Raw genomic sequence first — 12,838 nt, 5'->3', positions numbered from 1 at the left:
CTTCCCACGACAGTCGCCTAACTGAAAGGCACCTATTGATACTAGTTAAACAGAGCCATCAGATGAAAGGAAATGTAACCAGGCGTCTGATGCTATCGCGAGAATCGAACCAGGGACGCTTGGTTGCGAGTCTACGACACAGACCACTGCGCAACAGGCCCCTATTGTTAGGTACTGGAACAGTGCACGAGGTGTACAACAGTGACCGGACCTCCCAGGTACTGGAGGGTAGTTGTAGCCATGACTGACACTACCTATTTCACCGCACTAGAAGGCCAAGAGTAATTACACCAGGGTTCTGACTGACAAGTGGCAGAGCCTTCATCTCGCTCCCAGGAAACACAAATAGATAGGTATATCCAAACAGATATGGCGCAACAGTGTGCGTATGACCTCCGGCGCCACCAGCGTTAACTAGACGACTGTTAGTGAAGGGTGCGGTGATAACAGGTGCTGGGGAGCGGCGGGAGGAAGGTGTTTTGATCCCGGGGTGAAGGGCCTCGTCAGCCGGCCGCCCCGTACCCTCCTATCACACCACTAATCATACAGTTTACACTTGTGTGTTTGTGGTGCGCTCGCGCGTGTACACACACACACACACACACACACACACACACACACACACACACACACACACACACACACACACAATGTTTGCGGACGATGCTAAAATTATGAGAAGGATTAAAACAGAAGAGGACTGTTTGAGGCTTCAAGAAGACCTAGACAAGCTGAAGGAATGGTCGAACAAATGGTTGTTAGAGTTTAACCCAACCAAATGTAATGTAATGAAGATAGGTGTAGGGAGCAGGAGGCCAGATACAAGGTATCATCTGGGAGAGGAAATTCTTCAGGAGTCAGAACTGGAAAAAGACTTGGGGGTTGATATCACGCCAGACCTGTCTCCTGCAGCACATATCAAGCGGATAACATCAGCGGCATATGCCACATACAGCTAGTATGGACTGCTACAACACACACAGGTGTACACATACAGCCAGTATGGACTGCTACAACACACACAGGTGTACACACACAGCCAGTATGGACTGCTACAACACACACAGGTGTACACACACAGCCAGTATGGACTGCTACAACACACACAGGTGTACACACACAGCCAGTATGGACTGCTACAACACACACAGGTGTACACACACAGCCAGTATGGACTGCTACAACACACACAGGTGTACACACACAGCCAGTATGGACTGCTACAACACACACAGCCAGTATGGACTGCTACAACACACACAGGTGTACACACACAGCCAGTATGGACTGCTACAACACACACAGGTGTACACACACAGCCAGTATGTACTGCTACAACACACACAGGTGTACACACACAGCCAGTATGGACTGCTACAACACACACAGGTGTACACACACAGCCAGTATGGACTGCTACAACATACACAGGTGTACACACACAGCCAGTATGGACTGCTACAACACACACAGGTGTACACACACAGCCAGTATGGATTGCTACAACACACACAGGTGTACACACACAGCCAGTATGGACTGCTACAACACACACAGGTGTACACACACAGCCAGTATGGACTGCTACAACACACACAGGTGTACACACACAGCCAGTATGGACTGCTACAACACACACAGGTGTACACACACAGTCAGTATGGACTGCTACAACACACACAGGTGTGCACACACAGCCAGTATGGACTGCTACAACACACACAGGTGTACACACACAGCCAGTATGGACTGCTACAACACACACAGGTGTACACACACAGCCAGTATGGACTGCTACAACACACACAGGTGTACACACACAGCCAGTATGGACTGCAACATACACAGGTGTACACACACAGCCAGTATGGACTGCTACAACACACACAGGTGTACACACACAGCTAGTATGGACTGCTACAACACACACAGGTGTACACACACAGCCAGTATGGACTGCTACAACATACACAGGTGTACACACACAGCTAGTATGGACTGCTACAACACACACAGGTGTACACACACAGCCAGTATGGACTGCTACAACACACACAGGTGTACACACACAGCCAGTATGGACTGCTACAACACACACAGGTGTACACACACAGCCAGTATGGACTGCTACAACACACACAGGTGTACACACACAGCCAGTATGGACTGCTACAACACACACAGGTGTACACACACAGCCAGTATGGACTGCTACAACACACACAGGTGTACACACACAGCCAGTATGGACTGCTACAACACACACAGGTGTACACACACAGCCAGTATGGACTGCTACAACACACACAGGTGTACACACACAGCCAGTATGGACTGCTACAACACACACAGGTGTACACACACAGCCAGTATGGACTGCTACAACACACACAGGTGTACACACACAGTCAGTATGGACTGCTACAACACACACAGGTGTACACACACAGCCAGTATGGACTGCTACAACACACACAGGTGTACACACACAGCCAGTATGGACTGCTACAACACACACAGGTGTACACACACAGCCAGTATGGACTGCTACAACACACACAGGTGTACACACACAGCCAGTATGGACTGCAACATACACAGGTGTACACACACAGCCAGTATGGACTGCTACAACACACACAGGTGTACACACACAGCTAGTATGGACTGCTACAACACACAGGTGTACACACACAGCCAGTATGGACTGCTACAACATACACAGGTGTACACACACAGCTAGTATGGACTGCTACAACACACACAGGTGTACACACACAGCCAGTATGGACTGCTACAACACACACAGGTGTACACACACAGCCAGTATGGACTGCTACAACACACACAGGTGTACACACACAGCCAGTATGGACTGCTACAACACACACAGGTGTACACACACAGCCAGTATGGACTGCAACATACACAGGTGTACACACACAGCCAGTATGGACTGCTACAACACACACAGGTGTACACACACAGCTAGTATGGACTGCTACAACACACACAGGTGTACACACACAGCCAGTATGGACTGCTACAACATACACAGGTGTACACACACAGCTAGTATGGACTGCTACAACACACACAGGTGTACACACACAGCCAGTATGGACTGCTACAACACACACAGGTGTACACACACAGCCAGTATGGACTGCTACAACACACACAGGTGTACACACACAGCCAGTATGGACTGCTACAACACACACAGGTGTACACACACAGCCAGTATGGACTGCTACAACACACACAGGTGTACACACACAGCCAGTATGGACTGCTACAACATACACAGGTGTACACACACAGCCAGTATGGACTGCTACAACACACACAGGTGTACACACACAGCCAGTATGGACTGCTACAACACACACAGGTGTACACACACAGCCAGTATGGACTGCTACAACACACACAGGTGTACACACACAGCCAGTATGGACTGCTACAACATACACAGGTGTACACACACAGCCAGTATGGACTGCTACAACACACACAGGTGTACACACACAGCCAGTATGGACTGCTACAACACACACAGGTGTACACACACAGCCAGTATGGACTGCTACAACATACACAGGTGTACACACATAGCCAGTATGGACTGCTACAACACACACAGGTGTACACACACAGCCAGTATGGACTGCTACAACACACACAGCCAGTATGGACTGCTACAACATACACAGGTGTACACACACAGCCAGTATGGACTGCTGCAACATACACAAGGGAACACTGTGAAGAGCAGCAGCTCCTGCATCATTTCTCTTCTAATTCATAATTAATTTGTTTATTCCTTCCTCACCAGCTAAAAACATTGCATTACGTATTCATCTAACATGAAAAACTAAGCAGCGGAAATGAAACACACTGGGCAGTGTGTGTGGGGGCAGAGTTTCTTTCACCCTGATGCCCCTGTTACCTAGCAGTAAATAGGTACCTGGGAGTTAAGTCAGCTGTCACAGGTTGCTTCCTGGGGTGAGTGTGGTGTGGGGGAAAAAGTAGTAGTTAGTAACAGTTGATTAACAGTTGAGAGGCGGGCCGAAAGAGCAGAGCTCAACCCCCGCAAGCACAACTAGGTGAATACACAGTTCTGGAAATGAGAGGAACGGTCAGCTAACCGTTTTTGGGCGGCCCAAAACACCCTTCACTCATATTGAGGAAATTTGCTTTAATAGCCTAAAGTGAAGTGTGGGAGGGCAGGAGATGAAGACGTCAGTCACGTGAAGTGAAGGTGTTTCTTGCCACTCACCAAGCAAGCTGCGGTGGCCTCACCCACGCAGTGATCACATCCTTCCCGGGAGGGAGGGGGGGGGAATATTAGGCTAGCATACCATAATATACCAGTATAGTTTGGCATATCCAAACCGTGTTCTGGATATAATAGAGTACCCTTCACGGCTGCTTTACAAGGGCCTGTGTGTGTGTATGTATGTGTGTGTGTGTGTGTGTGTGTGTGTGTGTGTGTGTGTGTGTGTGTGTGTGTGTTTACTAGTTGTTTTTGCGGGGGTTGAGCTATGCTCTTTCGGCCCGCCTCTCAACTGTCAATCAACTGTTTACTACTTTTTTTTTTTTCACACCACACACACACACACACACACCAGGAAGCAGCCCGTGACAGCTGACTAACTCCCAGGTACCTATTTACTGTTAGGTAACAGGGGCATTCAGGGTGAAAGAAACTTTGCCCATTTGTTTCTGCCTCGTGCGGGAATCGAACCCGCGCCACAGAATTACAAGTCCTGCGCGCTATCCACCAGGCTACGAGGCCCCTGTGTGTGTGTGTGTGTGTGTGTGTGTGTGTGTGTGTGTGTGTGTGTGTGTGTGTGTGTGTGTGTGTATGTGTGTGTATGTGTGTGTATGTGTGTGTATGTGTGTGTGGTCATGCGAGACCCCATTCTGCTGTGGTGTAGACTAAAGCTGTTGATGGTACAACACATACTACGTACAGTATGTATGAGAAGCCGCGGTCCAGAGGAGGGAGGAGCAACGGCCAGGATTCATTCCCCATTTACGCCTCCAAATACGAAACATGTACATCTTTTTACAATCAAGGCAGCTTTGATATTAAACACTTTACGACATTCGAAACTTCACAATCCATAGTTATAACCGTTATAAACAACCACTTGGTGCTTCGGAACTATTAAACCGATTAATATATGTAAACAAAGCCGTCATGAGTGTTGAAAGATGAACAGGTTTCGTAAGTGGACGCGTAAAGGCTTCACGATTCCCGGCTCGTGTTTGGATCAGGGCCAAACTCAGGCTGGAAAGAGTTTGGGGTCAACGACCCTGACTGCCAGACCTGTCGTGGTGGTCCTGGGTCACCCGCCACCTCTCATGTGCTGAATGATGTGAAACTGTCATTATGTACGCATTATGTTCGGTAAGGTCAGGAAATTGGCCTACTCCAGTACTGTGAGGTCGTAAAGTGGCCTGCTCCAGTACTGGAGGTCGTAAAGTGGCCTGCTCCAGTACTGGAGGTCGTAAAGTGGCCTGCTCCAGTACTGGAGGTCGTAAAGTGGCCTGCTCCAGTACTGGAGGTCGTAAAGTGGCCTGCTCCAGTACTGGAGGTCGTAAAGTGGCCTGCTCCAGTACTGTGAGGTCGTAAAGTGGCCTGCTCCAGTACTGGAGGTCATAGAGGGACCATAGTGAGTGCCGGTGATATACAGTGTTACGGTAAAAACAATATACGGCGAATTAACGGTGTATTGTTGATAATATTGAAGTGGTTTTACAAAATTCGTCCTAAGGCATGAGGACTCACTAAGGTACATTGCTGATATGCTACAGTGAACTCTAAGGGACGGAGCATGAGAATGACTGAGTGAATATATTGATCTGAATATAATTATACAGTGAATTATATTGATATACGGTGTACTGAACAACTCACAAATTGTTATCTAAGTGATTTAATGTTACCTTCATAAATCGTTGTAATAAACGAAGTATTAACAATTTGTTGGAGTTCAATGTAAAGATCTGGTGAAGAGAAAGGTACTATCAGGAGAGAGCGCCAAGCCACGACAGCTATATAGCACCGAGAAGGGGCATCAGGATAAGGATTTGGGACGGGACGGAGGGAAGGAATGGTGCCCATCTACTTGGACGGTCGGAGGTTGAATGCTGACCTGCATGAAGCGAGACCGTCGCTCTACCGTCCACCCCAAGTGGTGCAACAAAAAAAATAGTATTAGGAAAGTTACTTGTGGGGTGTATAAATCGAATCCGTATTAATAAAGGTTCATGAGTTAACAACAGTTCGTACTCGAGCCAGGCAAAATTATATTTTTAGGTCTGGCTCTTCCAAGCTCCACAGCTGATGCGGGCTGTGTGTCTAATTAGCATCATCCATACATTCTCATATTTCCCCTGAAAATGACAAGAAGTGCCTGTTAGCGTTCCAAGAATTAATTCATGTATCTCGTATAATATACAGCTGCTACATGATCTCGGTATGTCTACAGTTATATTCTAAATTTTACTAATGGACTTGAAACTTTGTCCACTATCACCTACGAATCGGCTACACCTCAGTTCAGCTTCCTTTAGATTTGAGGAATATGAAATTCACTCAGCAACTATTGCCTTAGGAATTGTTAAGTTTCAAGTTTCGTTTAAACCAGTAGAAACTTTTCACTGGTGTCAATTCACTTCCACTTGGATTCGAGATTGTGGACCTAAACGATGGAAATCTATTCCATAACCATAACAAAACAAAAACACAGAACTCATCCACTAAGTTCGAAATACCCCGTAACTTATTTTATGCACAAGGACGCTCTCCTCTGGTCCTTGGAAACAGGTCCTCCTCAACAACAAGAACTATAGACCTACACTGATAATTCAGTTAGACGTTGTAGTTGAATCCGGCTTGACAACCCCGTAGAGTTGTATTTCCATTTTAGGATTCTTATTATATCCAGTGCCGGCTACTAAACATATGGCCCTGAGTGACTAACCATCCTGCGAGATGGGGACTTTTATTACCACTGCTACCTTATTCAATCTTGTGTTGATGATATCCTCAAAATGCTTCTGGAGTCTGCCAGTGCAGACTGCCTATCACATGGCTCTGTATGACTATAACCATCCTGTGTGATGGGGATTTTTTAGCATCACCTAGTTAGTTAGTTTTTTTGACACACTGTACTCCACTTCATATAGTCTAGGGTAGCTGTACTAATGCAGATGTACCTCATGTATTAAAAAAACTTATTATCACATGCCTTTGTGAGACTAATCATCCTGTGTGATGGGAATTTTTAGCATCACGTAGCTAGTTTTTTGACACACACTGTACTCCCCTTCATACAGTCTAGGGCAGCTGCACAAATGCAGAATGTACCTAAATGTGTTAAATAAACAACAAATCATTATTACAGTTCGAGTATACTTCTCGACTTGCATCATTCCGTCTCACTGCAGTTCACCATAATTTTAAAAGAAGTTACGGGGTATTTCGAACTTGGTGGGCGATTTATGTGTTTGTTTTGTTATGGTTATGGAATAGATTTCCATCTTTTAGGTCCACAATCTCGAATCCAAGTGGAATTGAATTGACACCAGGGGAAAGTTTCTTCTGGTTTAAACGAAACTTGAAACTTAGCAACTGTTGCCTAAGGAATTTTTGTGAATTTCATATTCCTCAAATCTAAGGGAAGCTGAACTGAGGTGTAGCCGATTCGTAGATGATAGTGGACAAAGTTTTAAGTCCATTAGTAAAATTTAGAATATAACTGTAGACATACCGAGATCATGTAACAGCTGTATATTATACGAGATGTATGAATTAATTCTTGGAACGCTAACAGGCACTTCTTGTCATTTTCAGGGGAAATATGAGAATGTATGGATGATGCTAATTAGACACAGCCCGCATCAGCTGTGGAGCTTGGAAGATCCAGACCTAAAAGTATCATTTTGCCTGGCTCGAGTACGAACTGTTGTTAACTCATGAACCTTCATTAATACGGATTCATGTTTTACATCCCACAAGTAACTTTCCTATTATTGCCCATAAGTAACACACAAAAGCTCTCAATTATTTTTTTCCTTTTTTCATCGTGGTCGTAAGTTTTCACATTATTCGTCACGTGTTAATTTCTTCGTAATTTACACACACACACACACACACACACACACACACACACACACACACACACACACACACACACACACACACACACACACACACACACAAACCTGGAAGCAGCCCGTGACAGCTGACTAACTTCCAGGTACCTATTTACTGCTAGGTAACAGGGGCATAGCGTGAAAGAAACTCTGCCCTTCGTTTCTCTCCGGCGCCCGGGATCGAACTCGGGACCACAAGATCACGTGTCAGCGTGCTGTCCGCTCGGCCACCAGCTCCCTAGAAAAACACACACACAGAGCTCCCTGTGTGTGTGATATATATATATATATATATATATATATATATATATATATATATATATATATATATATATATATAATGTGTATATCACGAAAATAAACACGTGATTAAAAATGTGACAATGTCAGACCACGGAGGAAAAATGAAACGGGCATTTCCTTAAGTACTTTCGTATATTAATACATCTTCAGAAGGAGTCAAATATATATATATATATATATATATATATATATATATATATATATATATATATATATATATATATATATATATATATATATATATAAAGCGACAAGGAAATCTGCAAGGTACTGAATGCCAGTCTCCACAGAGTGTTCACAACCGAGCCTAAGCAGCTACCATTGTTAGAAGAGAAGATGTCTCAAGATGAGAGACTATCAAATATAGTGACGACTGGAAAGGAGGTAATGAAACAGCTGACAACACTGGATGAAACTAAACCAGTTGGACCAGACAATGTATCACCATTGATACTAAAAGAGGCAGTGCAGGCCCTCAGCGTGCCTCTAGCAAGGATTTGTAACGAGTTACTTGCGAAGGGAGATTTGCCCAGTTGCTGGAAGGAAGCAAATGTGGTACCAATTTTCAAGAAAGGAGATAGGGAAGAGGCACTTACAGACCAATCTCACTGACAAGCATCCCTTGTAAAGAACATGAAATAATAATCATGTTCAGGCTGATTACACACTCAAGAGAAAATTAGGTTCATAAACAAATACCAACATAAGTTTAGGGAAGGGAAATCATGCCTAACAAACCTTCAGGAATTCTTTGATAAAGTAACAAGAACAAGGCAGGACAAGGAAGGATGGGCAGAATGCATGTTTTTAGACAGCCAAAAAGCCTTTGATACAGAACTACACACGAGACTGCCACTCAAAAATGAGAGGCAGGCGGGAGTATGCGGAAAAGTGCTAGCTTGGTTAAGGAGTTACTTAACAGGCAGGAGCCAGAAGGTAACAGTTAGGGGCGAGAAGTCGGACTGGTGAACCGTAACGAGTGGAGTACCTCAAGGATTGGTGCTGGGACCAGTTCTATTTCTAAAATACGTAAACGACATGTCTACAGGAGTCGAGTCCTGCATGTCGATGTTTGCTTATGATGCAAAGTTAATGAGACGAGTTGTGATAAATGAGGATTGTAGGCTCCTCCAAGAGGACTTATACAAGCTGCAGAGATGATCAGAGAAATGGCTATTGGAGTTCAATACGAGCAAGTGCAAAGTTTTGGAAATGTGATTAGATGAAAGGAGACCAAAAGGTCAGTACACAATAAAGGGGAAACTACCTACATGTGACGATTCGAGAGAGAGACCTGGAAGTGAACGTAACACCACATCTAACACCCGAGTCACATAAATCGGATAACGACAACAGCGTACTCTATGCTAGCAAAAGATACAACGTCATTTAGAAACCTAAGTAAGGAGGCGTTTATAGCACTTTACACTGTCTACGTGAGACCAGTCTTAGAGTATCCCCCCTTCCCCATTATGGAACCCTCAACTGAAAAACACACAAGGAATCTGCATAAGGTTCAGAAATTTGCGAAGAAGCTCGTCCCAGAGTTGTGAGAAATAAGGTATGAAGAGTGACTTAAGGAACTGAACCTGATGACTCTAGAAAAATGGAGGGAACGGAGGGGTATTTTAGAAACATAAATACTTAGGGGAGCTGACAGAGTGGATATAAACGAAATGTTCACACGGAATACCAGAAGAACAAAGGGACATGGGTGGAAGCTGGAAACTCAGATGAGTCATAGAGATGTTAGAAAGTTTTCTTTTAGGAAGAGAGTAGTGGAAAAAATTAAATGAACTAATGAAGCACGTTGTGAAAGCAAAATTTATTCATAATATTAAAAGTATATATGATGGAGAAATAGGTCAGAAGTCATTGGTTTAAACAACCGGCGTCTAGACAGGCGGGATCCAAGAGCCAATGCTCGATCCTGAGAGCACAAATAAGTGAGAACAAATAGGTAGGCGAGCGCGCACGCACGCACACGCACACGTACGTATGCACGCGGACACACACACAATATGATATATTATATTACATATTATATTATATATTATATATTATATTATATATTATATTATATATTATATATATATATAATATATATATAAATAAAATACTGAAAGATCAATACACCTTTGCTCCATCAAAGCAATGATTCAATGGTTCCATTGCCTGTGAAGTTTTAATTAATTCTAGTAAATCTGCTGATGGTTGTAGACTATAGTTGCTTGGAGTGTATGGCGTTAGGAGCTCATTAAGTCTTTTTGCCAGGTGATAGGTCGGAGTTGGTATTTTGCTGATTATTGGGTGTAGTGGGTTACCTGGTTTGTGTCTTAATATTTGCCATAAGCATATCCTAAGCCATAGTCACGCTGTAGTTTAGTGAAATGAACAGTGTCTTTCTTTGCGTTGATTGCAGTAATAGTTCTGTTCACTTTGCGTTTAAGGTCTTCCACAGGATTCCTCGTGATTCGTTGAAATTTAGTGACATCACTGAGGATGTCGCTAATTTTATTCATGTATTCTTGGGTAAGAATTACCACACATACTGCTGTCTTGTCGGCTTTTCTTATTGTTACATCTTCCAGATTTTTTAGTTGTATTGCTGCTTCTTTGAGTCGTGGGGTTAAGATTGTTGATGAGTATGTTCCTTGTTTTTTTCCCGATTCTGCAAGTAGTTCAGCCTGAAGTGTGTCAGTGGTGACGACTTTGTTGTTGTCTTCTAGCTTGTGGATGTCGTCCAGAAGCATTTCAATTTCAAGGCGTTTTTTGCGCTTCTTTGGTTTAGATATGAATTTACAATTTAGACCAAGATTTAAGAGGTCTCGTTGATCCTGTATACAATTAATATATATATATATATATATATATATATATATATATATATATATATATATATATATATATATATATATATATATATATATATATAAATTTTTAACTAAAATAAGAAATCCCAAAGATGTTTAATCGTGTCCTTTGCTGTTAACTTATGACATCTTAAAATACAAAAAGAAACCAATACTTTTTGGACACAAAATATATAGACCCCCACCATAAACACGGTCACTTCTTAATACCAATTTCCACATAAAAGCAAATACAGTACACAAAGGGATAATTAATGATAAAATTAATGAATAAAAACCCATCATGAATACAAAAAAAAGTTATGTAATACACGTAAATTGGCGAGTGTGCGAGAGACGACGACTCGGCTCACCACACCACCACGCTGAGGAAGTGCAAGATTATGGTTGTCTAGAGCACGGTTTACCTCAGGTAGAGACCTGGTTGTGCTCAGACCTGAGGCAGGTGTTTGTGCCTTGAGGGCCAGGGAGTCGTCAGAGTTGGTTCAGGTCCCAGAGAGTCTGGTCCTTGAAACGTAATCCTTTTGGTAATACTGTAAATGGAAGCGCACCTGTAGACGGTACTCAGGGCAGGTAGCAAGGTACTTAATGAGGGGCAGATGTACTGGAGGGTCAGTCACGGGGGCTCACAAGGAGTGGGGCTCATACAGGTGGCGGGGATGTTTACCCACTGTGTGGACACGTCAGGTGTAAGGAGCACCAACACTGACCAAGGTAGACGCTATACAGTAACAATATACTCACATTAAGCATGGCGGGGACTCAGCGACGTCACTATACCTGCAATAAGATAAACACTTATTTTCCATTCCTTATTTATATCTTATAATTCACTAATCAGTACATACAAAAGTATTTGGAAAAATAAAGTCTGTAATATTTAATTTTATTAGTTAATTATTAAATGTAAATAAACATATTTTCTTTTCACTTATATAAGTTATTATGCACCCAATACCCATCATGAGAGTGGCAGTGGAGAAGGTTACGAGGGCACATAATGGGGTCAGAAAATAAACAAAAATTTAGTTAGTTAAAGCAAGTTAGTTTTCATAAACTAGTTACATAATTTAACCAATACATCAACAGTCTTTTATAGCACACAGTGAGATCAGGAAGTGAACCTCAAAGTTCAGGAGGTGCCCCACCAGGGTTAGTATGGTTGACCCGCCTACACTGGTAATGGTCTTCACACCCTTACCTTTCTACCATCCTTTTTACGGGCAACCGGTAAAACCGCAGCCTTCGTTCTCATCCTTAATGATGAATATATGTCACCAAACTAAAAGAATTCTGCCATGATGAGATCAAATTCAAGAAGATTCAATGAGAATTCAAAATTCAATGAGATCAAATTCTGCCCGAAACTCTGCGCGTACTAGTGACTTTGCAAGATTGTAATTACTATACTATGTATCCTCACAATCCCAATGTACCTTCTTGTATATATATAAATAAATAAATAAATAAATAAATAAAGATAACATCTT

The 12,838-nt window shown here is 43.1% G+C and overlaps 1 protein-coding gene across 1 annotated transcript in view; it reads right to left on the bottom strand.

Annotated features, from left to right (window-relative positions):
• LOC138355223 (proline-rich protein 36-like) overlaps positions 1-12,603 on the bottom strand; it is a 27,648-nt gene extending 15,045 nt beyond the window's left edge. The window contains exons 1-2 of the mRNA XM_069310082.1: positions 12,550-12,603; positions 10,823-11,255 (exon numbers count right to left, since the gene is read on the bottom strand). Of these exons, the coding sequence (XP_069166183.1) occupies positions 10,823-11,255; positions 12,550-12,603 (487 nt within the window). The remainder of the gene's footprint in view (positions 1-10,822; positions 11,256-12,549) is intronic.
• Between the last annotated feature and the right edge of the window lie 235 nt (positions 12,604-12,838).

The sequence above is a fragment of the Procambarus clarkii genome, chromosome 66, assembly GCF_040958095.1.
Source record: "Procambarus clarkii isolate CNS0578487 chromosome 66, FALCON_Pclarkii_2.0, whole genome shotgun sequence".
Taxonomy (NCBI): domain Eukaryota; kingdom Metazoa; phylum Arthropoda; class Malacostraca; order Decapoda; family Cambaridae; genus Procambarus; species Procambarus clarkii.
This window is presented reverse-complemented; position numbering and strand designations above follow the sequence as displayed.